Raw genomic sequence first — 27909 nt, 5'->3', positions numbered from 1 at the left:
TTCAAGATCAACAGCTGGTGTCTTCACATCTCTCTCTGACTCTGACCCTCTATTCTCCCAATTGTTAGGACCCTTGTGATTACATTGGGCCTACCTGGACAATCAAGGATAATCTCCCATTTCACCATCCTTTCTTTTTTTTCTTTTTTTTAAAATGGAGCCCACCCATCTAAACTATGCTTGACAGATGGTTGCCTATCTTCTTTTATTTTACATTGGAGCATAGTTGATTAACAGTGCTGTGTTAGTTTCAGCTGTACAGCAAAGTGATTCAGTTATACATGTACATGGATCTATTCCTTTTCAAATTCTTTTCCCTTTTAGGTTGTTACATAATATTGAGCAGAGTCCCCTGTACTATACAGCAGGTCCTTGTTGGTTATCCATTTTAAATACAGCAGTGTGTAGATGTCAATCCCAAACTCTCTATCCCTCTCCTCTCTGGTAACCATAAGTTCACTCTCTAAGTCTGGGTGTCTGTTTCTGTTTTGTAAATAAGGTCATTTGCATCATTTTTCTTAGATTCCACATATGGGTGATATCATATGATATTTGTCTTTCTCTGTCTGACTTATGACAGTCTCTAGGTCCATCCACTGTTGATGCAAATGGCATTATTTCATTCTTTTTAATGGCTGAGTAATATTCCATTGTGTATATGTACCACATCTTCTTTATCCAGTTGTCTGTCGATGAACATTTATGTTGCTTCCATGTCTTGGCTATTGTAAACAGTGCTGCAATGAACATTGGGGTGCATGTATCCTTTCAGACCTTGTTTTTCTCCGGGTATATGCCCAGGAGTGGGATTGCAGGATCATACGGTAGCTCTATTTTTAGTTTTTTAAGGAACCTCCATGCTGTTCTCCACAGTGGCTGTAACAATTTATGTTTCCACCAACAGTGTAGGAGGGTTCCCTTCTCTCCACACCCTCTTCAGCATTTATTGTTTTTTTAAAATATTTATTTATTTGGCTGAATTGGGTGTTAGTTGCAGCATGCAGGATCTTCACTGCAGCATGCAGGCTCTTTGTTGTGGCGTGCGGGCTCCAGAGCACACGGCTCAGTAGTTGTGGTGCGTGGGCCCTCTAGTTGTGGTGCATGGCCTCCAGAGCATGCAAGCTCGGTAGTTGCGGCATGCAGGCTCTCTAGTTGTGGTGCATGGGCTCTAGAGTACACAGGTTTAGTTGCCCTGCAGTGCGTAGGAACTTAGTCCCCCGACCAGGGATCGAACCCGTGTCCCCTGCATTGGAAGGCAGATTCTTAACCACTGGACCACCAGGGAAGTCCCAGCATTTATTGTTGGTAGATTTTTTGATGTTGGTCATTCTGACTGGTGTGAGGTGATATCTTATTGTAGTTTTGAGTTGCATTTCTCTAATAATTAGCGATTTTGAGCATCTTTTCATGTGCCTCTTTCACCATCCATTTTTAATCACATCTGCAAAGTCTCTTTTGCCATGTAAGGTAAAACATTGATGGGTTTCAGGGGTTAGGATGTGGATATCTTTAAAGGGCCATTATTCTGCCTACCAACCACAATAGCCAAGAATTGGTTGACATGTAGTATCATGCATTGTTACCCAAAACATAAATTAGTATAACATTTTTGGAGGGCAACTTAGCAATATGTACCAATATTTTTAATTTTAACTTTATTGGAGTATAGTTGATTTACAATGCTATGTTAGTTTCAGGTGTACAGCAAAGTGATTCAGTTATACATATACATATATTCATTATTTTTTAGATTCTTTTCTCATATAGGTTATCACAGAATATTGACTAGAGTTCCCTGTGCTAGACAGTAGGTCTTTGTTGGTTATCTGTCTTTAATATATAGTAGTGTCTGTATGTTCCTCCCAAGCACCTGATTTATCCCTCTCCCTCACATTTCCCCTTTGGTAACCATAAGTTTGTTTTCTGTCAGTCTGTTTCTGTTCTGTAAATAAGTTCATTTGTATCATTTCTTAAAAATTAGATTCCACATATGAGTGATATCACATGATATTTGTCTTTGTCTTTGACTTATTTCACGTAGTATGATAATCTCTGGGTCCATCCATGTTGCTGTAAATGGCATTATTTCATTCTTTTTTATGGCTGAGTAGTATTCCATTCTATATATGTACCACATCTTCTTTATCTATTCCTCCGTTGATGGACATTTAGATTGCTTCCATGCCTTGGCTATTTGTACCAATATTTTTTTTAATCTTTATTGGAGTATAATTGCTTTACAGTGTTGTGTCAGTTTCTGCCGTACAGCAAAGTGAATCAGCTATAGGTATACCTATATCCCCGTATCCCCTCCCTCTTGAGCCTCCCTCCCACCCTCCCCAGCACCGAGCTGACCTCCCTGTGCCGTGCAGCAGCTTCCCACTAGCTATAGCTATTTTACATTTTGTACCGTTATTTTAAAATGATGCTCATTAGCCCAGTAATGCCACTTCAGTAATGTAACCTAAGGAGATATTTGGATACAGAGATGTACATACTGAAAAAAAAAAAAAGTCACCCTACCATAGTTTATATTGGTGAAAAATTGAAACAATGTAATCATTTATAAATAGAGAATTGACCAAATAAAAGTTCTGGTACTTTCATGTACAGAATCTTAAACGGCTATTTAAAAGGATGATAATATATCTCCATTCATTGATGAGACTAGCCGAGATTTATCAATCTGTCCAGGGATATATGTACATATGTGAAGGAACAACATTCATAGTGGTTAGGATTTTTTTTAATTTTTATATTTTTCTGGACTTTTAATTTGCAATGAACACGCATTGGTATTTTATTTATTTATTTATTTATTTATTTTTTTGCGGTACGCGGGCCTCTCACTGCTGTGGCCTCTCCCATTGCGGAGCACAGGCTCCGGATGCGCAGGCTCAGCGGCCATGGCTCACGGTCCCAGCCGCACACGTGGGATCTTCCCAGACCGGGGCACAAACCCACGTCCCCTGCATCGGCAGGCGGACTCTCAACCACTGTGCCACCAGGGAAGCCCGCACTGGTATTTTTTAAGACAAGTTGAGCCTGTTACGTGGCAAAGAAGGTATTGATTGGATTTATTATCTCTCTTATGAAAATGGCAGTTGTCTTTGGAGGTAAAGATACGTCTTGCACAGGCATTTAGTGATTTTACTACACTGTGTTCTCAGTGAACAGAAACGCTAATGATCTCATATCCTAGACCAGGGGTTGGCCCTTGGGCCAAGTCTAGACACCACCTGTCTGTAAATAAGGCTTTATCTCTGCACAGCCACACCCATTTCATTTATGTATTGTCTATGGCTGCTTTCAAGTTACAATGGCACAGTTGGGTAGTTGTGACAGAGACCATACAGCCCACAACGTCTAAGATATTTACTATCTGACCTTTTACTAAAAAAGTTTGCCCACTCCTGCTCTAGGCTTCCTTACCGACAACAATGGCAAAAGTCTTTCTACTGCTTTGTTTTTGAGAAGTTATTTGAGAAAGGGTCAGGTAGCAATGTGTGAGCGCCTTATCGTAAGCTCTTTTCTTTCCTGCCACACCCTTCAAAGCCAGAATCCAAAAATGCATTTTAGAGGGAAAAAACTTTATTACTTTAGGAAAAAGTGGTCTTTCCTTCTCTATTTTCCGGAAATTCACAGCTTTAGTCTTTAAAAAGCTCTGGGAGCAAAACTCTCACGGAACGCTAATTGCACATAGTAAAGTGGAGCAGCGGTGCCCGGTGAGGTTACTGTCTGTCCTGCATAACCCCACCCCTCTACTGAGTGTCCTTGCTCTGCCCAAGCCCGGACATTGAGGCTTTCATCTCTCTGTGGTCCTTGGGATGCCTTTGAGAAGTTCCGTGGGAACATCAGTTCTCACTTCCGTAAGTTGTCAAGAGACTAGGTAAACGTCCCTGTTTCAAAATGCGTACTCCTTTCTAGACCCTCTACCTTCACCCGGTGTAAGTGCTATGGAGAATGGGGAAGCCCAATAAAGAATAAGTTCGATCAAGAAGTGATCTGGGGCTTCCCTGGTGGCGCAGTGGTTGAGGGTCCGTCTGCCGATGCAGGGGACACAGGCTCGTGCCCCGGTCCGGGAAGATCCCATATGCCGCGGAGCGGCTGGGCCCGTGAGCCATGGCCGCTGAGCCGGCGCGTCCGGAGACTGTGCTCCGCAGCGGGGGAGGCCACAGCAGTGAGAGGCCCGCGTACAGAAAAAAAAAAAAAAAGATCTGTTCCCAACAAAAACACCACGTTCTGCCTCCGGTCTAGATGGCCTTGAATCTGGGATTTCCTAAGGAGACCGCATTGGCTTTCAGGATCTCTAAAACCAGATGATTCTTTCAAAGATCAAAATTGGCCCCAAGGGTCTGGACCATACTACCTCTCCCTAAAGCCTGCAGGGAGCCCTCTAAATGCTCCAAGGGAGCCTCTGGATATAGATGACCGAGGCAGATCTGGGAACCAAATGCAAAGAGGATTAGGGTACAAAACAAATCAATCCTAGAAATACCGCAAGACAAAGAGGAAGCCTTTGGACAGCTACTCTCTCTGCTTTTTAGAGGCAAGTGACGTTGCTGGTTGCTGCCGTGGCCTTTCCCCTCGGGGTGGTAGGCTTCTGGCCTCTTCTTCAGAGGACATCTCTATTTATGGGCCCTTGACAAACCACACAGTCTTCAGGCTCCACTGCCAGAGGCCAGACATCGCGCGCCAGAACATACGATCACCGCAGCAGAGTTAGCCAGCGGCACCTTCACAAACACTCAGCAACGACACCTCGCCTCACGCTGCTCTCTCCCTCTCCATGGCTCGTGTCCCGACTTCAGCTCGCCTGCTTCACACCCCGCGCCCCCCTTATTCACTTCGCTGTTTATTATTTTCTTTACTTTGTCGAGAAGTTTCTGGAGCCTCCACACCCAGGAGACTTATATGGGGATAATAAATTCAGGAGAGGTCTCCACGCTCGCCCAGCCGCGGCCGCGGGCCTTGGAATTCCTTGTCAGCAGTTGCTCCTTCCTGTGACTTGCCGCTGAACTCTGCGGCGTGCCCCGGCGAGGCCTCTCAGGATACCTGCTATGAATCTTAGCCATTCTTCATATCCACGGCTGTTCTGTGGCTTTGGTTCAACAGAAGAGAGCTGAAATGGGGTGTGTACAAGGCCATGAGCAAAGGCTCTTTTATTTTTTATTTTTTGGTGCGGTGGGGGCGGGGGGCGGGTTATTTCTTTTGCAAAGGCTCTGGCCCATAAACAGAGCCAAACCTAGGCTGAGTTTATGAAAGCACGTTGGCTCTGAGCTGCTGCTGGCTTTTGTTTTTTTTCCCCAAACCTAATCTGGATATTTTCTAGCTTGTCTCGCCATTGGCTGGAGTGAGGGGGTTAGTCGGTTATATTACTTCAGGGAAGAGAATATTTATAGAGTCCACGGCTTTTACTCTGAAACTGTCCTCCTCACAGCAGTAGCACCTTGATTATACAGAGCACTTCTTCAGAGTCCTGAAATACTGTGCCATTTTGGACCAAAGGTGAACTACCAGTCTCATTCCTTACAAAATCTAGTGTTGGCGGGTGTAATCAATAAACACGCACAGAGAGGGGAGTTCTAACTTAGAACCCTCCTCGAAAGTATGGTATGGCCCAAGTATGATCCATGTTCTGGGGTTCATTCAAAGGCCATCTCATCAGTGGATTGAAACTCCTTCCTCAGCCCCAGGCAGCCTGCAGCCAGGCCTCCTCTGGTCACCCCTGTCTTCCCTCCTACAGGCCAGGTAGCACCTGCCAGCAGCCTGAGGGTAGATTCAACCAGGGACTTATAAACCCAGAAATCTGAGACTTTTAAAAAAAATGCTGAGGTGTCTTTAAAGGTGTGTTTTATGCCCAGAGCCTGCTGGCAGAGAAGGAACTCTGTGTATTATCCACTGGAGATAGCTTCAATCCCAATCAACACTACTGTGAATTTAACAAAATTGGACCAGTTTCCCAGAGCCCCCTCCCCGCAAGGTGGCCCAAGCAACCCTGGATAAGCACATGGCTCAGCACTGCCAGGCTCTTAACTGAGACCACGTAGTCATATTTTCACAGCCAATGAAACTGTATGTACATGCACATCCTAAGTGGCACCTCGCCTCCATTACCTCTAAGAGCGTCAACCGGGTCCTAAGGTTATGCATGAGGGCGGTGACCAAGCAATAAGCAAGGCATTTTGGAGAAGGCTTCATCACGTCATAAATCTGGATGGAGCTACTTTTCATGCTGAGAAATATATCAAGTTCTTCCTCCAGATGCCCGGGGAGATGGAGACATTAGCATGCCCCCTGCCAATGGAAACCCAAAGCTTGCCCTAGGGGTAAAAAAGACATTTGGGGAATGGAAAATGGGCTCGTATTTTTCCTTTTTCCAGGAATGTTTTAATGTTAGTTTTCTTTGGGCAAATGTACATGGGAATAGTCTTGGCCTGGTTATCTGACCAGCTTATTGGGAGGTCCCAGAAATCAGAGTGAAAATTCAAGTCACTTGTCTTCTCCCACAGCCTTCTGGGGTCCAGCTGACAAATGGGGAGCAAGGAACGGAGTTTTTTCAGACATGAATTAATCATGTCTCTCAGCCTGCTGCCTGGTGCCAGCTCGCAGTCATTCAGTGCTGCTTGAGAGACCAGCTCCGTCACCCAATGGGGACACCAGACCTGAAAGGAGAGGGAGCCAGAAAGTGCAGTGAGGCTGCTTCCCTACTTTCATCCGGTCACCCCACAGTCTTAGAGTGAGGCCATACCTACCCTGTACCACGTGCAGCACGGAGATCCTGCCATCAATGTGAAACGGCTGAGCGAGCGTTTTCCAGTTGTGCAAAATTAAATTAAGGAAAGGACTCCCAGACTGACTACACCAAGTGCCAAGTTTCATCCCAGCACACATCATTTTTATAGTAAGTTTTAACTCTGTGAAAAAATACAGGATTATAATGGAAATGCTGACAGGCCTGGAGCCAGCTCGTGAAGTAATAATGCCACGTCTCTAATATTTTTACACAGCGTGTCCTAATCTGCCACAGCTTTCTTCTCCTTTAAATAGCAGTTAAATAAGAGAAAATCCCTAGAGCACTGCTTTTCCCTCCTCCTCTTTTAGGTGGTGTATCCCCATTTTCCAACCATCCTTCCTTGAGAACCTCTTTCAGTCCATTTATATTTTCCACTCTGTAGAATCATTGTCTCAAGCTCAGCTGCCTTTTTCTGAGCTGTTTGGCTGAGAAGGGAGAAGAGGAGGGAGAATATGCAAGTCTGAACTCTTGCCTTCTGCTCATTAAGGCTAAGAACTCATGAAAATAAACTCCGGATGTGTGACTCTCATAAGTGACAGGCAGCTAATGAAGGCCTGGGTTGGCTTGATCTGTCCTACAAAGAAGCCCACAAATCAAGCTGCTTGCCTGTCTTTTAGCAGGACCAGAATTCCTGCTAACTTTCAGCCCTTCCACAAAAATATCCAGTGAGTAATGACCATCATGAGTTCAGAGCTTCTTTCTAGACAGGAGACTCAAAGGCAGCCCTATCCCACCGCCTTTAAACTCTTCCACGGAGGGTGCAAGGAAGTTGAGGTCAAGGGCCACCAGGCCTCCCGGTTTTCCATCCCCCTATTTCCCTCACCTGTTGAACTCAGGCTGTTTCCCTGAGCAAGGCTATTTTAGTGCCAGAAACTCATGTGAAATAGGAGACAATGGGGAAGAAAGTCAGTGAGGTCAATCTGACTTAATCAGGGATGTCAACTCATGGCAGGTGACAGCTAAACTGACTCCCAGCAGATACAATTTTGTATATAATTTGATTTCTTATTGCACACATCTCCCCCATTCCAAACTTCTATCCCTCTCCAGTTAATGTGATTGAAAAAAAAAAAAGTAGGTGAAACTAGGAGGAAAACCCTCACACATATGTGAATCCCACCTGGCTCTGGCTCAGTGTGGAGCCACAGTGGACCCAGGAATGAAGGTCTAAAGGCAATATTTTCTTTCGCTGGTTAAGAATAGTTGATAGGACTTCTCTGGTGGCACAGTGGTTAAGAATCCGCCTGCCAGTGCAGGGGACACGGGTTCGATCCCTAGTCCGGGAAGATCCCACATGCCGCGGAGCAGCTAAGCCCGTGCGCCACAACTACTGAAGCCCGCGCGCCTAGAGCCCGTGTATCGCAACAAGAGAAGCCACCGCAATGGGAAGCCCGTGCACCACAACAAAGAGTAGTCCCTGCTCGCCGCAACTAGAGAAAAGCCCGCGCACAACAATGAAGACCCAATGCAGTCAAAAAACGAACAAACAAAACAAATTAATTAAAATAAATAAAACAAAATTCTTAAAAAAAAAAAAAAGAACGGTTGATAGAGAGGGGCTTTTTGCTGCCAGAACCCTCATGATCTAAGCCGCCTTCCTAAGCACTGCTTCCCCCTCAGCCACCTACCCAACCCAAGACCTGTACTAACCGAGGTCTGAGTAGAGAGAGCACTATCGTCCCCTGCTGATGGACCGTTTCCTGGGGTGGCCGTTGAGTTTGGGAGGATGGAAATGGTCTGTGTTCACGTAGCTGCGAGGAAAACAGAAAAAGAGATGCCAGCCCCTGCAGGAAACACTGTTAATATGTTCATGGAAGCAAAGGGGAAGAGGTGTGGTTTATAATTGAGCCTCTCTAGAGGTGTGGAACGCGTTTGCACAGTTTTTGGTGTCCTTGCAAATGTCACCCAGAGAGATTGCTCACCTTCAAAGAATGATTGATACTTCTCTTACTTTAACAAATGAGAAATGTCCGTGACAGAAAGGAACCCCTGTGACAAGCCAGGTTTTCTCATTAGCAGTGAAACATGGATAATTATTCACTGGGAACATACACAGTGGGAATTCATGTTAGATTCCTTCTTTTGACTCTTGCTGCTGGCAAGCCTCAGAGGCCACTGTGTACACACAGACATGCACATAAATATGTACATAAAAGCACAGGGGCCTGCACTCCATGTGTGCTGAGGGGATACCAATTCTGAGTACAAAGAAAGTTTTTAAGAAGCTATGTGATCAGTTAAAAGCACTGAAAGACAGATTTGTGATGAAAAAGGCAGATGACCTGCAATTTTGGTCATTCACTTTAGTTATAATTAGTTTACTTTGGTCTTTACTTTCCCTTTCCTATTGAAAGCAGACTTTCCTAAGAGCATTTTCTTTTTTCTTTTTTTTTTTTTGGCTGCGTTGGGTCTTCGTTGCTGCATGTGGGCTTTCTCTAGTTGCGGCGAGCGGGGGCTACTCTTCATTGCAGTGCGGGGGCTTCTCGTTGCAGTGGCTTCTCATTGCGGAGCACGGGCTTTAGGTGCGCGGGCCTCAGTAGTCGCGGCATGCAGGCTCAGTAGTTATGGCTCATGGGCTCAGTAGTTGTGGCTCATGGGCTCTAGAGTGCAGGCTCGTTAGTTGTGGTGAATGGGCTTAGCTGCTCCTCAGCATGTGGGATCTTCCCGGACCAGGGATCGAACCCGTGTCCCCTGCACTGGCAGGAGGATTCTTAACCACTGCAGCACCAGGGAAGTCCCCTAAGAGCATTTTCAATCCAAGATGAGTAGTCACATATATTCTCTGTGGTCAGTGTCCAGATGTGAAGGGAAATACAGTAACCTATCTAGCAGATGGAGGCTGCCTCAGTAAGGAAAGAATATTTAGGATTGTCATAGTTAGGATATACATTCAGCAACCTACAGCAAAGACCCAAAATAACAGTCAACAAGAGAGGAATATATTCCTGTCTTACATAGAAGTCCAGAAAAAAGACAATCCAGGCATGGTGTGGCAAACTACCATGTCACCTAGGGACCCAGGCAAAAAATGTTTTCAATTCCTGCTGCTCTGCCATCCTGGAACATTGCCCTCACCCACCTAAGCCAGGTGGTTTGCTCCACATACACATTTTCAATGGCAGGATGGAGGAAGGGGGAAGAAAGGCAGGTTCTTTTCTTTGAAAGCCATGTCCCAGGAGGTACACATATCACTTTCCCTCTGATGTCACTGAATGGAATCACATGGCCCACACCTCATTTCAAGGGGTGATGGGAAATGTCTCTATTCCAGGCAGCTATGTACCTACGTAAAAATCAGGGGTTCATGTACACTAAGCAGGAGAGGGCAGATATGAGGGGATAACTAGCAGTTTCTGCCATACAAAGCAACCACACTAAAGTTGTTGCAGTCAAGGGTGACACAAGTATCAATACAAGGGAAAGTGATCTGTGACTTCAACAGAGCTAAATGAATGAAGGTGAACCTACCAGCATGAATTTTTTTTATTGAAGTATAGTTGATTTACAATGTTGTGTTAATTACTGCTGTACAGCAAAGTGATTCAGTTATATCTGTATCTATATATCTATATCTATATATACATTCTTATATATTCTTTTCCATTATGGTTTATCATAGGATATTGAATATAGCTCTCTGTGCTATCCAGTAGGACCTTGTTGTTTATCCATTCCATATATAAAAGCTTACATCTGCTACCCCCAACCTCCCACTGCATCCCTCCCCCAAGCCCCTCTCCCTTGGCAACCACCAGCCTGTTCTCTATATCTGTGATTGTTTCTGTTTCATAGCTAGGTTCATTTGTGTCATATTTTAGATTCCACATATAAGTGATATCATATGGTAATTGTCTTTCTCTTTCTGACTTCTCTTAGTATGGTAATCTCTAGTTGCATCCACGTTGCTGCAAATGGCAATTTCATTCTTTTTCATGGCTGAATAGTGTTCCATTGTATATATGTACCACATCTTCTTTATCCATTCATCTGTTGATGGATATTTAGGTTGTTTCCATGTCTTGGCTATTGTGAATAGTGCTGCTGTGAACATAGGGGTGCCTGTATCTTTTTGAATTATAGTTTTGTCTGGATATATGGCCAGGAGTGGGATTGCTAGATCACATGGTAACTCTATTTTTAGCTTTCTGAGGAACCTCCATACTGTTTTCCACAGTGACTGCACCAACTTACATTCCCACCAACCGTGTAAGAGGGTTCCCTTTTCTCCACATCCTCTCCAGCATTTGTTATTTGTAGACTTTTTAATAATGGCCATTCTGACCAGTGTGAGGTGGTACCTCATTGTAGTTTTGATTTGCATTCTCTAATAATTAGCATTGTTGAGCATCTTTTCATGTGCCTATTGGCCATCTGAAATGTCTATTTGGGTCTTCTGACCATTTTTGGATAGGGTTGTTTGTTTTCTCGTTGTTGAGTTGTATGTGCCCTTTATATATTTTGGAAATTAGGGCCTTGTTGGACACATCTTTTGCAAATATTTTCTCCCATTCTGTAGGTTGTCTTTCCATTTTGTTTATGGTTTCCTTTGCTGTGCAAAAGATTGTAAGTTTGATTAGGTACCATTTGTTTACTTTTGGTTTTATTTCTACTGCCTTGGGATACTGACCTAAGAAAACATTTGCACAATTTATGTCAGAGAATGTTTTGCCTATGTCCTCTTCTAAGAGCTTTATGGTGTCATGTCTTATGTTTAAGTCTTTAAGGCATTTTTAGTTTATTTTTGTGTATGGTGAGAGGGTGTGTTCTAACTTCATTGATTTACACGTGGCTGTCCAACTTTCCCAACAGAACTTGCTAAAGAGACTGTTGGTTTTTTTTTTCCTGTTGTATATTCTTGCCTCCTTTGTTGAAGACTAATCGACCATAGGTGTGTGCGTATATTTCTGGGCTCTCTATTCTGTTCCATTGATCCATCTGTTTTTGTGCCGATACCATGCTGTTTTGATTACTGTAGCTTTGCAGTATTGTCTGAAGTCTGGGAGGGTTATGCCTCCTGCTTTGTTCTTTTGCTTCAGGATTGCTTTAGCGATTCTACCAGCAGGAATTTTTAAGTTGGGCAGGTTATAAAATATTTGAGTAAACATCTGCAAATAGCAGGCTGGAACAGCAATTTTTAAAAATTAGTTAAAATTTTAAAGAAGCATAAAGCTGAATAAACAGAATATGTGAAAAGCAATTTTTTTGGACACTGAGTCATTTCTGATGATCAATAATTTCATGTTTTTTCCCTTTTTTATTACGGGTAATTTCACATATATACAAAGTAAACAGGGCAGCATAAAGAACCCCGTGCACTCATCACCCAGCTTCAAAAAACAACTTCCTGCCATTCCTATTTTATTTGTACTTCCACCTACTTCCCATGCCCATCCCTACTCAATTATTCTTTTAGGTAAAGTTTACAATTATTAAAATGCACAAATTTTAGCCTATTTTGGCAGATATACCCATGTAACCACATCCTTGGCTAACATATGTTTGACCACTTGATTTTTTTTTTCTCAGTCTTTTTCTCTCTTTGCTTCACTCTGGCTAATTTATATTACTACATCTTTAATATCACAAATCTTTTTTCTATAGTATTTAATCTTCTATTAATCCTATCTAGTGAATTTTTCATTTCATAAAATATGTTTCATTTTTAGAAGTGCATTTGATTCTTTTTATAACTTCCACTTTCTTACTATGTACATGTTTTCCTTTAAATATTTAACTTATTTTTAATACCGTTTTAATATCCTTGTCTATTAATTCCGTCATCCCTATCATTTCTAGATATGTTTCCACTGACCGATTTTTGTCTTTGTTATGGGTCACATTTTCCTGCTTCTTGACTTAACAAGTAATATTTGATTGAAAGCTAAACAATGTAAATTTTATATCATTAAGTGTCTGGATTTTGTTGTCTTCTTCTTCTAGTGATTGTTGGATTTTCTTCTCTTAAGCAGTTAAGTTATTCAAAGTTTAATTCGATCTTTTTGAAGTTTGTTCTTAAGTTTGATTAGAGCAGGTCTATAGTGACCTTTACCCTAGGGCTCCTCGGGCGTCTCTACTGAGTTCCTCTGATGATGAACAAGGATGTTGCACTCTGGCTGGTCAGAACTTGAAGCCCTTCTAGCCCTACTTGAGCTTCGGGAAATAGTAAACTCACAGCTCCCTGACTGATGTTTGGTCAGTCTTGTAGAGTTTCACTCTATGCATGTACATCTTCATTTGGGCAAAGACTCAAGAGGAATTTATGCATATTTCTGGGGCCCTTTTTCTACGTAACGCCCTCATTTCCAGAATTCTGCTCAACTTCTGGCTGCCTCAACCTCACTGAACTCTGTTCTTTGTCTCATTAGTCCAGACTGTCATGCTCTGCTTGGGATAGTTTTCTGATGTGGGTTGAATTGTGTCCCCCCAAAAGGTTGCTGAAATCTCTCATCCTCAGCACCTGTGAATGTGACCTTATTGGGAAACAGAGTCTTTGCAGATGATCTAGTTAAGATGGGGTCATTAGGATGGGCCCTAATCTAATTTACTGGTGTCATTATAAAAAGGAGAAAATTGGACACAGAGATAGGCATGCACTCAAGGAAGAACTCCACATGAACATGAAAGCGGAGATTTGAGTGATGCATCTACAAGCCAAGGAACACCAAAGATTGCCAGGAAACCACTAGAAGCTAGAATAGATAAAACAGACCGTCCCTCACAGCCCTCAGAAGGAGCTAACACTGTTGACACTTTGCTCTCAAACTTCTAGACTCCAGAACTGTGAGACAATAAATTTTTGTCACTTAAGTCAACCAGTCTGTGGTACTCTGTTCTGGCAACCTAGGAAACTAATACATCCTCCCTACTTTGCAGCTCAGAATGTACCTCCAGGCAGGAAGGCAGAGAATTCACCAGGCTCACGTAATCTATTTCTCTTCTTTCAGGGATCACAGCCCTCTGCTGTCTGTTATCTAATGTCTGAAAACAGCCATTTCATACATTTCTGTCCAGTTTTCTAGTTATTTATGGCAAGAGAGTAAACCCAGTCCTTATTACTCCCTCACGGCTTTCAAGATTTTTTTTTAATCTGCTGATTTCATCACTTTGAGTATGATGTTCCTAGGTGGTTTGTTAACCTTATTGAAACTTTATGGTTTTCTCAAAATTTGGGAGATTTGATAGTTTTATTTCTTCTACTATGTTTCTGTCTAATTTTCTTCTTTCCATATTGGGCTCCAATTACACATATATTAAACTTTTTCCCACAGGTCCATGGAGCTCTGTTTATTTTCCTTCAGTCTTTTTTCCCTCTGTTCTTCACACTGGATGATTTCTGCTGAACTACCTTCAAGTTCACTGACCCTTTCTCCTGTCATCTCCAATTTTCTGTTAGGCCCATCTAGTGAATTTTTCATTTCATTTTTTGCACATTTCAGCTCTAGAATTTGTTTTCACAGTTTCTGCTTCTCTAATGAGATACTCCATCTTTTCATTTATTATGAGTAGACTTTCCTCTAACTCCTTAAACATACTTATATAGCTGCTTTAAAGTCACTGTCCATTCATTACAACACTTGCATCATCTCAGGACTGGTTTCTGTTGACTGCTGTTTCTATTAAGTATGGATCACATTTTTTTCTTATCTAGTGTTTCTTAACTGTATTGGGTTGGCAAAAAAAGTGCCTTCAGTTTTTAAGTAAAAACAGAAGACACATTTTTCATTTATTGAACAACATATTCACCCTTCTGTTCCACTACCTTCTGCCATTTTTCAGGCAACTTCATAATTCCATCTTCCCAAAACTTTTTATCTTTTTGAGCAAAGAACTGTTCCAGGTGCCTTTTACAGTCTTCCAGGGAATTGAAATTTTTTTCCATTAAGAGAATTTTGTAAAGACCTAAATAAATCGAAATCCGAAGGTGCAATGTCTGGTGAATATGGTGGATGAATCAGAACTTCCCAGCCAAGCTGTAACAGGTTTTGCCTGGTCAGCAAAGAAACATGCGGTCTTGCATTATCCTGACGGAAGACTGTGTGCTTTCTGTTGACAAATTCTGGACGCTTTTCATCGAGTGCTGCTTTTGGTCTAACTGGGAGCAGTACTTGTTGGAATTAATTGTTTGGTTTTCCAGAAGGAGCTCATAATAGAGGACTCCCTTCCAATCCCACCATATACACATCACCTTCTTTGGATGAAGGTGTGGTTGGTGGTGGTTCATTTTGCTTGCCCCATGATCTCTTCCGTTCCATATTATTGTACAGCATCCACTTTTCATCACCCATCACAATTTGTTTTAAAAATAGAACGTTTTCATTACGTTTCAGCAGAGAATCGCATGCAGAAATACGGTCAAGAAGGTTTTTTTCCGCTTAACTTACGTGGAACCCAAACATCAAAGCGATTAACATAACCAAGCTGGTGCAAATGATTTTCAGTGCTTGATTTGGATATTTTGAGTATGTCGGCTATCTCCCTCATGGTATAACACTGATTGTTCTCAATTCATGTCTCTATTTGATCACTGTCAAATTCAACAGGTCCACCCAACCGTGGAGCATCGTCCAGCGAGAAATCTCCAGCATGAAACTTCACAAACCACTTTTGACACGTTTAATCAGTCACAGCACCTTCTCCATACACTGCACACATCTTTTTTTGCGTTTCATTTGCATTTTTACCTTTCTTGAAATAATAAAGTAAAATATACCAAAAATGTTGCTTTTTTTCTTCTATCTTCAATATTAAAATGGCTACACAAAAATTCACCAATTTTGATAAGACTTTAACTGCACGCTGATATGACAGCTGTCACATACAATCTAACAAATTTGTTTTGAATGAAGTTAAAGACAACTAAGTGCTACTAGAGCCATCTAATGGGAAAAAACCATCGAACATTTTGGCCAACGCAGCATAATGAAAATTATAGATGATATACTAGAGAGACTTGGCATTCTGTTATGTTCCTATGAAGAGTGTTTGGTTTTGTTCTAAAAGGCAGCTAATTTGGCTGGGCTCAAATTCCAACTTCCGTCTTCCCTGCAGTGGGCACCGACTGAATTCTCCACTCTATTGTCAGCTTCTAGCTGATGCTCTTTTGCTGGGTTCCTCTGGGGTCTGCTAAAAAGAATTTGGACAGGACTTATATAGATTTTAAGGTTTACCTTAAAGGATTTCCTCCCTTAACTTTCCAGCTATTCTAACAGCCCCCAGACACTGTCCTCTGACATCTCAAGACAATGAAGCTATACATTTTCCAGCAATCTGGGCCTTCTGGGGATTGAGGAATTTCCTCAGGCCAAAAGCCACTAGGTAGCAAATCCCACCTGTTGCAGTTCCTGGGTTTCTAGGACGACTCCCCTTCTGTTTCCGCCATTGCTTTTGGTCACTCTTCACTGCTTTCCAGGAGTTGTTGTTTCGTGTATTTTGTTGTTGTTGTTGCTGCTGTTTAAATTTTAAGACTAGTCCAACCTAGTTATTCACCATCACTGGATACTAGAATCCCTAGTCAAGTTGTTTTGAGAGTTTTCTGGCCAAGATCTACTCTGTTCCTGTTTTGCAACATTTAAAGCATTCTCATTCACCCTCTTCTTTAATCCTTTATCTTCTTAATAACACAGTTGTTGGTGCACTTCTAAAGATTCAAGACCCAGAGGTAAATTCTCTCTTAAATTAAAGAAAGAAATATGTGAACATAGCATTGAATGGTATGTTCTGATTATACAGAACACTTTTGTTTCCAATTCCACTAACTTGAAATTTCTGATCACTCAAACGTGAGTTGGAATGAAGTTTACCTTTATATTACCTGGGCACATGGGGTGGAGGGTGGTTGTGGAAAGAATATGTTTGGTTAGTTATTTTCATTTAAAAAAAATGAAACCACTCATTCATTCCACAAATTCTTATATAAATCAATTATTTGCTAACAACCTGTTTGTTTAATCCCTTTCCTTTCTGGAGTCCCATGAAATCACATGGTCTCAATTTTTCTCCTATCCCACAGAGCCCTTTAGTACCTCCTATTTCTTCTTCAATCACTGAATGTTAGAATTCTCCCACTGTCTTGTCCTGAGACCTGACCTCTTTTCATTGAAGACTCCTTCCGTAAATCTATGAGACTCGTTCCCAAAATCTATCTCCAGTTCTTACCGCTAACTAACTTCCATTTTTATCTTTATCATCTCAATGGATTTTTCCATCCTTTAGTTCTGTCACAACCTTTAAAGTCAATATGCTTAAAACTAAACTTATTCATCTCTAGGGGTAGAAATAAGGAATAGCTTCTCTTCCTGATTTACCTACTTCTGTTAACAATCCCACTAGTGTTCCAGTCTCTTTAGCTTCTCTTCTTTGTCTCTACCCCCATCCTCCGCATATCCTGTCAGAGCTACTTTTGCAAATATGTCTCACTTCTTGTCACCTCTGAACTGATATCCTAGCTTCTCCTTTCTCTCAAGCCAGTGCATCTTGGAAAGAACCACCTTACCGATTCTTCTAAAGCCAACCTAGATCACCCCCTCGTCTTCAGAGACCTGCAGGGGCTCCCAAAAGACCAGATTCTGGCCTTCAAGATCCTCCCCATTGTATCTCTCACCCACCATGCCAGCATCATCTATGTCCTCCATGTTCCAGTCAAGTCAACCAGTCATTTCTCAAAGACATATCACCAGTTTTTCATCTTTTCACCTTTGCTCATACTGCATCTTCTAGACTGCCCTCCTCTTCTACTATCTCTGCTTATCTTAATCCTAAATAACCTCCATATATAACTTCTCTTCCAGGAGCACTTCATTGGCACAATTCAATTTCACTACATATTGACCTAAACAATATAGATTGACTAAGTCTACTTTGCCCTATCTGAGAAGAAGAGGGGTGAGAATGATGAATTTGAGATGATGCTGAGAACCCTTGGAACCTAAAAGCACCTTAAAAATCATCTAATTCACTGGTTACCAATAAAAGAATCTTCTTATGCAGAAGCCTGATATGTAATTCTGCTATGAGTGAAATGGGAATGGAGACCCCAAAGCCCCATCTATGCAGATTCCCTATCAAGGTTCCCCACCCTCCTCCCTCATACCTCTGCAAAACTTTAGGGCCCCAAGGAACATCAATTTGAAAAGTATTGATTAAATCTAAAGCTCTCATTTATAGATTAGAAAACAGAAGCCAAAGAGCCCTTTCAAAATCTAGAGTTCTCCTTGAGAGTCATGTATCTGTGTAACTGCATTTGAAAGTAACAAAACTGCTTTTCCTTTAAAAGCTTTCTACAAAACAGATCTTCACCCGGATAGGTTTCAGAGTGAGAGGGATTACTATGAAGCAGCCTCTCAAAGACTCAAAGTCTTAGTCACTGCTACTCAAGAGTCTTTCTCAAATTGAGTTTCAAGAACACCATATCCATGGCAGCCCTCATGCCTCAACTAGGATCACCAAGCTAGAAGACCCTGGAAATATATCCAAGATGCAAGACCCCGATGGGCTAAGAGAGGTATCCTGGCTGCTCACTCTGGCCTCCGATTCCAGGAAAGAGGAAGGATTTTGAATGTAATTGTTATGTAAATGTACTACTTATTTAGCTAAGATTTCTGGATCCTAGATAAGTAACTTTATCAGCCATAGAAAATAGCCTGTAGCTGCTACCACTCCTTTTCCTGCCTGAATAGTCTCTCAGACAATCAGTCCTAATGGGGTTGAGAAAAAAAGACTAGAGCTAAATATGAGAGATTCTCTGGCCAAGCATCTCCTGTTTCCTTGGGAACAGCAAGGTTCTTAGTTTTCAATTTGGAATCTAGTCAGCCTCACTGCGCTCCATGCACACTTGACCAAACGAAAGGATTCATGGAGCCAGCATCTCAACAGCATATGGCACCTCTTTTTCTTTAAAGCAGATGTGATAGGAAGACATATATCTGTCTGTTTCAGTAAGTCTGAAAAGCTGTACTTGTTTCAAGCTTCACTTTTGAAATCATGCTATGCCTAAACAAACGTACAGCTTTCCTGCCTCTTATTAGAAAATGAAGCCCACGTCTGACTCCAGGCAACATTTTTGGGCTGGAGGGAGTGGGTGCTGCTGGTCTCTGGAGGTCCCCAGTGGACTGATTTCTATACAGCTCTCCCCAAGGCCATTCTCACACCCACTTCATAACGGGAGTACAGTGACACACCATGGACCTCATGGCATATAGATGCCTAGTTGCCACCAGAAGCATGTGGGGAGCCTGCTCCTTCGGAGTACCTGAGAAGATCCAGGTCAGGTGAGAGCTGGGTCAGTATACAGGTAGAAACTCCACCCTGCTGGAAGCCTTGGATCCATGGCTCAAGGAGCTCTGGAAGCCCCTACTCCCTAAATGTATCAGTTAGCTACCTCACCCAACCCCTGAAAAAAAAGAGGTTCTGCATTAAAATGAAGGCAAGACTCAGTGGCTAAAACATCAATCATTTATTCTTACTGCTCTTACTTAGTTCAGCTGATCTAAACTGGGTTTGGCTGGAGTGACTTGGCTGTTCTCCACATTTCTCTAATCCTCCCCTTGAGATCATCAGGCCAGTCGAGGCATGTTCTTCTTCAGTGATGGCAAAGGCATAAGAGCACAAGCAAAAACTCACCAGGTCTCTTGAGGTCTAGGATTGAAACTGGTACCCAGTGCAGCTTTTGCCTCATTTCTTTCATTATGGCAAAATATGCATAACATGAAACTTATTATCTTAACCATTTTTAAGTGTACAGTTCAGTGGCATTAATTACATTCTCATTGTTGTACAACTTCACACTATCCATGTCCAGAACATATCCATGTTTCATCCCAAACTGAAACTCATACCATTAAATAATAATAATACTCCATTCCCTCCTTCCCCCAGCCCCTGGTAATTACTATTCCATTTTCTGCTTCTACAAATTTGACTACTCTAGGTATCTCATATAAGGGGAATCATACAATATTTGTCCTTTTGTGTCTGGCTTCCTTCACTTAAATTAATGTTGTCAAGTGTAATCCATGTTGTCACATGTATCAGAATTTTATTCCCTTTTTAAGGCTGAATAATAGTCATCATATATATTTATCACATTTCGTTTATCCATTCATCTATTGATGGAACTCTGGGTTGTTTCCACCTTTTGGCTATTGTGAATAATGCTGCCATAAACGTTGGTGTACAAATATCTATTCAAGTCCTGCTTTCAGATCTTTTGGGTATATAGCCAGAAGTGGAGTTGCTAGATCATACAGTAATTCTACTGTTTAATTTTCTTTTAGGGACCTCAATATTGTTTTCCACAGTTGCTGCACCATTTTACATTTCCACCAACAATACACAAGTGTTATAATTTTCCCACATCTTCACCAACTCTAGTTAATTTTTTTCTTTTTTTTCTTTTAATAATAGCCATCCTAATGGATATAAAGTGGTATCTCATTGGTTCTGTTTTGCATTTCTATAACAATTAGTGATGTGGAACATCTTTTCCTGTGCTTGTTAATCATTTGCATATCTTTGAGAAATGTCTATTCGAGTGTTTTGCTCATCTTTAAGTTGGTTGGTGCTTTTTGTTGTTGAGTTGTAGGAATTTTTCTGTATTCTGGATATTAATCTCTTATCACATCTATGACTTGTAAATATTTTCTCCCATTGTGTGGGCTGCCTTTTCACTCTGTTGTTAGTGTCCTGTGATACACAAAAGCTTTTAATTTTGATGATGTCCAGTATATCTAATTCTTTTCTTTTGTTACCTGTGCTTTTAGTGTCATATCCAAGAAATCATTGCCAAATCCAATATTGTGAAACTCTTCCCCTGCGTTTTCTTCTGAGAGTTTTATACTTTTAACTCTTATGTTTAGGTCCTTAATCCATTTTGAGTTAATTTTTGTATATGGTTTAATGTAAGGATCCAACATCATTCTTTGCATGTAGAAATCCAGTTTTCCCATTACCATCTGTTGAAAAGACTATCCTTTCCACATTGAATGGTCTTGGCACCCATGTTGAAAATTGACTATATACATAAGAGCTTATTTCTGGGTTCTCTATCTATGCCATTGGTCTATATGTCTGTCTTTATTCCAGTTCCACAGTTTTGATTACTGTAACTTTGTAATAAGTTTTGAAACCAGGAAGTATGAGACCTCTAACTTTGCTGCTCTTTTTCAAGATTGTTTTGGCTATTCAGAGTCCCTTGAGATTCCATATGAATTTTAAGATGAATTTTTCTACTTATGCAAAAACAATTTTTTAATTGGGATTTTGAGAGGGATTGAATTGGGTTTCTTTTGGGGAGTATTGACACCTTAACAAAATTGTCTTCCAACCCATGAACGTGAGATATCTTTTCATTCATTTATGATTTTAATTTCTTTTTTTAGCAATGTTTTATAGTTTTCAGTGTGCAAGTCTTTCCCCTCCTTGGTTTAGTTTATTCTTAAGTATTTTATTCTTTCTGATACTCATGTAAATGGAATTGTTTTCTTAATTTCCTTTTCAGATTGTTCATTGTTAGTGTTTGTTAGTGGCCAGAGTAGTCACATGGCCAAACCTAAAGTAAGAAGGTGGGGAAGTAAAGCCCACCCATCATGGGATGGCCCTTGTAAAGTTACATGGCAGAGTGAGTCCACAGGGCGAGAAGTGAAAAATTGGGTCCTATAACATGATATTCCATACTGAAATTCTGAGGGTCAACTTTAGCATTGTTTTTCCAGGGCCCTTCTTCAAAGTAGTCTGTTCCCACCTCTTCAACCTATACAACCACAGTGAAAATGTAAAAAGGCAAGGGAATGAAGGGAGTACGCAGACAAAGGAAGGAGGTATCAAGATGCCTAAGTAAATTGTTGGCGTCTAACCAGACAAGCAGTAGGTATGGGGGAAAGAGCACAAGACAGTGACTCAGATAGAAGATCTGCCCCCCTTGATCTTGGGAAGGTCTCTTAACATCTCTGGGCCTCAGTTTTCTCCTCTGGCAGTAAGCTAAATCATCTCTTAAAGACCTTTCCTGTGTTAACGCTGCCATACTATAAAAATTCTAACAGCGCTGCCCCCAGAACACAGAACAACGTTAGAAAATCCATTCTCTGTACAGATCCATACGCACACACATCCATCTGTGACCATCTATGTGTCTCACTGATCTCATCTTCTGCCTTATATCTCAGTTTTATTAGTGTGCTTTTTTGCATCCCATACCAGCTGGGATCTCCTTGCAAGAGAGAAGATAATCTTAACTAGCTTTACTGTCCCCAGAACACTAGGCACCAAATAGATATTTTTTTAACTGAACTGATAGAAAACCTCCACTGTCTTTAATTTTGAATGATTTATCTTGCATTTTAAACCTCCAAATAAATCTCCCCTGGAAGCTAAGTTTCTGGGGTCACAACAGCAAATTCAACAAGTACGAATTTAGAGGTAATGAGTTTTCTCTCACAATTGTAATCAGTTTATTTTACTAATTCTGTGCTACAAAGGCTTGAGTAGACACCGTATCTCAGTTTAATATTTTGGAATTTTAATGTATCAAAATAGGCTCAATGACTATGTAATAAGTATAACATTGTACATGTCCAGCGCAGGCTTGATTGTCAGAAGAGCTGTCAGAAGGCCAAGGTTCTTGACCTATAGAGAAATGAGATCAGTGTTTAAAATTGTTTTCCTAGTCTCTGTTGAAAATTTTTGGCTTGAAAAATCACAGAGTAAAATGGAGGCAGACGTTAGACATTTACCAATTAAAGTTTGATTCCTAACTATTACTATATAGTACGTGGGGTTTTTTTTTCCCCCAACTCATTGCATTTGAAGAAGTGATTTCTTTCAGTATAAAACTGGCATAGGAACTAATTAACTTGAGAAAATGTCCAATGAGTTAATCTTAATTGCTTCATTTTTTTTTTAAGTTATTACAGGGACATAGACAAAAATAGGTACTTTGTGTTCCCCAGGAATTTTTACTTTAATTGAATGAGTAACAGTCACCCTCCAAGCATCCAGAGAATAAAAACATCTCCCATTTGCTTGGGAATGGGAAACATAAGAAAAATGCCATGGGGAAGCCACATCAAATGTATGGCCTCAAAACCCATGGAAACAGTCAAACAGCTCATCAGGAATGTGTCCTTATTGGCTTTATCCATAGCTTACCTCTCCTCACCTCTCCTTCTAGGCTGCCCCATCAAAGGCCACCCTACTCCCAATATCACCTGGTTCCACGGTGACCAGCCAGTTGCCAATACCACAGGACTGACGCATCATATCTTGGCAGCCGGACGGATTCTCCGGGTTGCAAATCTTAGTGGCGGGTCTCAAGGGGAATTCAGCTGCCTTGCTCAGAATGAGGCGGGAATGCTCGTCCAGAAGGCCTCTTTAGTGATCCAAGGTAAGAAACCCTTCAGGCGTTGGGTGCCAGGCTTGTTTCTTGAAGAAGAGAGTCTACTTGGAAATCTAATTCTTCAGCAGAACAAAGTGATTTCTGATCTCCAGTGGTTCTTAGAACATGCAAATGGAAGCCCAACCGTGTTGCCATATGGTGAGGTTCTTCAGAAAAGCCACCCACCCCCATCTCAGCAGAACCCAGAAAAGTCAGTGCTGCTTTCATAGATGCGCCCTTCTGCTCATCATGTTACTGCTGCTCAGGACCAAGGAGATATCGCCATATAGCAAAGCAAATGTGTTTCCTTTATGCTGGTTTAACTAGTAGAGAGCGTACACACACACTCGCAAAGTTGCCTACTAAGAAAATACAAGTTTTTCTCTGTTGAGCTGGTTTAAAATTACCTCTTGATGTGAACTACGTGGTTACTGCCTCTGCCTCGGAGAACCAGGGCTGGTGCCAGGACCGCTGATCATCCAGAAGTCTCCAGCTGCAGTCACACGCCAAGTGCCTTCCTGGCACCTTCTCTGTGGCCTGTCCACGAGCAGACTGAGGAGTCTGCATGGCTCATGCATTCACCTTCCAGGCACCTGGGCAGGTCAGAGAGCCCTTGGGTGGGGCCTGGCATTCACGGCCCCAAGAAAGGGTTGTGAATGAGCCCAAAACAGTGGGAAGGGAGCCCAAACTGGCCTTGTTATAGAAACTACATAAGGCTTTTGAGTTTTCCATAGACTGGTTCTACCTGTGGCCTATGTGTGATACTTGCAGGGAAAGCAAAATTCTACTGCACGTATCCTAAAATGGAGGTTTCCGTGGGAAGGGACAGAGATTCTATCCCAGAATAGCACATAAGGGGGGAGATTTTCCTGAGGCCTCCACTGCCATCTCACTTTCCACACAGGAAAGTCAATGTTGCGTTTTCTTGCCAGCCGGGCACTCTCTGCTGAAAACCAGAAGGCAGTGCCTATCTGCAAGATTTGTAGCACACAAATCTTTTGAGTGCAAATAAGCACTCAAAATTTACCAGCCCAGTTTTTTTTTTTTTCCCGGTACGCGGGCCTCTCACTGTTGTGGCCTCTCCCGTTGCGGAGCACAGGCTCCGGACACACAGGCTCAGCGGCCATGGCTCATGGGCCCAGCCGCTCCGCAGCATGTGGGATCTTCCCGGACCAGGGCACGAACCCGCGTCCCCTGCATCGGCAGGGGGACTCTCAACCACTGCGCCACCAGGGGAGCCCCAGCCCAGTTATTTTTAACAGCTTTCCTACCAGTCAGTCCCAGACCCCCAAACAGAAAATCCAAAGAAATGGCCTTCCTGACCGACGTCATCGTGAAAAGTGAGCCTCTCTGGATAGGCTGTTTTTCTGTAACATATACAAAGTCCAACTCCAGTATAGACTTTTAAGTATGGTTGTTAAGTACCTCTGATATTTTTCTATCTCTTTGTTGAAAAATAAAGTCACTTTCTGGTAAACTAATGGAAGGAAAGAGTACTTTAGGAAGTAGGTTAAAAAATACGAGAGCTACAGCCACTGATGAAGTTCTATGTGCCAGGCACTGGGCTAGGCCCTGTACTTTGTTTACATCCAGTCCTCACAGTAGCATGACAAGATAAGGGCTACTGTACTCACTTTATGGATAAGCCAGCGGAGGCCCCTGGAGACCACGTGACTTGCCTAGGTCGGTGGGAAATGGAGCCTACCGCAGGGCAGAGCCTCCTTCATAACAGCATCTCATTCCTACCACACCCCACCCCACCACTCTGAAGGAATAACATGGGCATTGATGCTATCTTCTTTTCACCTCTGATCCTCCTTCTGTGATAGATTACTGGTGGTCTGTGGACAGACTGGCGACCTGCTCAGCCTCCTGTGGTAACAGAGGGGTTCAGCAGCCCCGCCTGAGGTGTCTCCTGAACAGCACGGAGGTCAACCCCACCCACTGTGCAGGGAAGGTGCGCCCTGCTGTGCAGCCCATCGCCTGCAACCGGAGAGACTGCCCTTCCCGGTGAGTGTGCCGGATGCTGGCTCAGGCCGCCCACTCCCGAGGATGGGCCTGGACTTTTAGCCAAGTTCATAGCCAGCCCTTGTCTAGCACTGAGAGAGCTACATTAAGTGCAGGTGAGGGGACCTGACGTCCTTTCCTGTAGGCCCGGGCCCGCCAGCCTCTCCACTGCACAGAAAACATCCCTCAGGATAAGCCTCCTCCCTTCGCTGTTTCTTCCCTCACTATTCAGCCAGCTAAAGGCTGCCCAGGCTTCCCAAGGGCCTGATAGGGTCTGTTCAGGGTCCAGGAGCATCCCAGGCCCTGGCAAGAGAGAAGCTCCCACACTGCAGTAAGAAGCTGGCTCTGTGGTTGGTTTGTAAGAAAAGAAACATGTTTGCAGTTGAAGTGTTTAGGGGATAGTGACTATTGGCCTATACCCCAACTCCTCCCCTTTCTTCTAGCTGTAAATACCTGTGCTCATCAGTACTCCAATTTAGTTAAGGAAACATTATCCTCTCTTCTACAAAGGGCTGCATCGTGCTACAGTTGACATAAATTTCCACTTCCCATAGTTGCTTCAACTTTGGGTTTACAGTTGACCTTTGAGCAATGCAGAGGTTAGGGGCGCCGACCCCGAGCAGTCAGAAATCCACCTATAACTTGATAGTCGGCGCTCCATATCTGCAATTTCACAACAACGGATGGTGTAGTACTGTAGTAGGTATTTCGTGAAAGAAATCCCAGTATAAGTGGATCTGTGCAGTTCATACCCGTGTTGTTCAAGGGCCAACTATACATTCTCTGCATTTGGGTCCCTTATGTAGCTCAGAATGACACCCACAGTCTCTGCCTCTTCCATCTGCCTTGAGCTTTGAGAAGCTGTGAGTCCCACCGAGCAGTACCCTTCCCCTGCCACCCAGTGTCAGGCAGCAGCTAAAGGGATAATGGATGGGCTTGGAGTTGGCACCAGCATGGTGCCCAGAGCCCGGGGAGACTTGGCTGGGTCCTGAAATGCCCCTTTACTACCTATCTGTGGGACGTTCATCCACTACTTAGGCAACTGCTTCGTGTTTTGTAAGAAGCAGCTGAAACCAGGACAGCCTCAATGAAATATGAAACACACTTGTTAATATCAGCAGTTTGACTTGCTGACGGGAAGGTTTCCACGGGAATGATTAATGTCCTTTTATACCCTTCCTGAACTGTAACATAGCCCGTACCTCTCTCTTTTCTCAAAGCCCCCACCCCAACTCCTGAAAAATTGCTGAAATGGATATTTGGAAATAAAAGTTGATTGAAAGGCAGGCCTGACATTCACCAGGGATACGAGAGGCTGGAAGACTGCCCTTGCCAAGCTGTGTGAAATGAAGAGGAGGTCTTGCACATGCCAGGGACTTTTTGATTTGCTGTGGTGATGGTCAGAGTCAATCAGCCTTATTTACTTCTGCAGATGAAACAATGGCTGGGTCTGCTTGGGTTTCAGTGCCCCCAGGGGCTTTAAAACACCGTCTGCTTGTTTCCTAAGTGGCTCTGCTCCTGCGAGATGGAAATCTGCACTGCAGTCATCTCTCTCCAGGGCTAATGGAGCAGAGGAGTTCCACCAAATTAAATAAGTCACAGATCCAGATTCAGGAGGAATTTGCTCCCTGTCCCTGCTACTTACCTCTCCTGAAAGCCAGATGTGGCACCACTAGACCAGGAAGTGGCCACAGGCTCACCTTTGCTTGGTTTCCCCACCAGGCTTCCTGGGCACGTCAGCCCCCTTCTCTCCACACAAACAAGTGTGGCCCTCGTAGGCTTTCTGAATAACGCTGCGAAGTCCCGCTTTGACCCAGGTAGCTGTTTCAGCCACTTCATTTAGAAAAATTTTTTTCTCAGGCAGTAAAACAAAATGTTTTCTCTAGATGGAACTAAATGGCTGGAAAGCACCAAATTTTTTTCTCACTCTTTTCCCCAAACTGCACCCCCTTCCCCTCTTCTTTGAGAATTAGCCCAGGGTACAAACATCCAAAGAGGACCCCTCCACCTTTGTATACAGACCAAGGATTTCAGAGTGTTTCCCAGCTTACAGCTTGGCTTTATGAGGAAAGCCATTTGTCTCAGTCCTGGTCAGTCTCACTTCTGAGGGCCCGAATTGCAGTTAGAAGCTAACATCCTGAGAACGACTACTGTCACCACGTATGCAGCCCTCTAAGAGGTGTAAGACCTATGGACTGTGACTCATGGGCGTGGGAATTGCTCCAGAAAGCTGGAAGGAACTTCGTAGGTTTCTGAGGGATTAAACAAAATCAAATGAGACATGGGTTAAGGCGACGTAGAAAAAACAGAGTACAAGCAGACAGAACTTGGCTTAACCGAGACCCAGACCGCCTCCAGGGTCAGGGGGCGACCCAGGTTTGGATCTGACTTCCCTGGGAAACTGTCCCTTCTCTGCCCCACACTTGGATGCCATTAGGAAGTACCAGAACTGCAATGCAGCGTAACCAGCTAAAGGACTGTCTTCCCAGAATGTGTCATCTGCAAGCTCACGGCTTTTGGGGCCAATGTTAAGAAAAGGCAACTGATCTTCAGAAAACTCTTTCACATTGCGCCTTTTTAGTCAATTTCCAAAGGGTATTTGTTTCCTGTGGCTGCCACAGCAAATTACCACAAACATCGTTGCTTAAAACAAGAGAAATCTATTCTCCTACAGTTGTGGAGGCCAGAAGTCCAAAATCAAGGTGTCAGCAGGGCTGTACCCCCTCCATAAAGCGCTGGG

At 42.8% G+C, this 27909-nt stretch overlaps 2 protein-coding genes across 8 annotated transcripts in view; one reads left to right on the top strand and one right to left on the bottom strand.

Moving 5' to 3' along the window:
* The window catches only part of ADAMTSL1 (ADAMTS like 1), a 755614-nt gene that overhangs the window by 688888 nt on the left and 38817 nt on the right, over positions 1 to 27909 (top strand). For all 7 annotated transcript variants that reach the window (XM_029201839.1, XM_029201841.1, XM_029201844.1 and 4 more), the window contains 2 exons: positions 22959 to 23171; positions 24992 to 25172. In XM_029201839.1, the coding sequence (XP_029057672.1) occupies positions 22959 to 23171; positions 24992 to 25172 (394 nt within the window). The remainder of the gene's footprint in view (positions 1 to 22958; positions 23172 to 24991; positions 25173 to 27909) is intronic.
* Positions 27371 to 27909, bottom strand: part of SAXO1 (stabilizer of axonemal microtubules 1) — an 87693-nt gene continuing 87154 nt past the window's right edge. Inside the window, exon 8 of the transcript XR_003790681.1 lies at positions 27371 to 27421. The gene's annotated coding sequence lies outside the window, so the exon portion shown is untranslated. The remainder of the gene's footprint in view (positions 27422 to 27909) is intronic.

This window comes from Monodon monoceros, unplaced genomic scaffold (genome assembly GCF_005190385.1).
Source record: "Monodon monoceros isolate NGI ecotype Baffin Bay Population unplaced genomic scaffold, NGI_Narwhal_1 Super_Scaffold_5, whole genome shotgun sequence".
Lineage (NCBI taxonomy): Eukaryota > Metazoa > Chordata > Mammalia > Artiodactyla > Monodontidae > Monodon > Monodon monoceros.
This window is presented reverse-complemented; position numbering and strand designations above follow the sequence as displayed.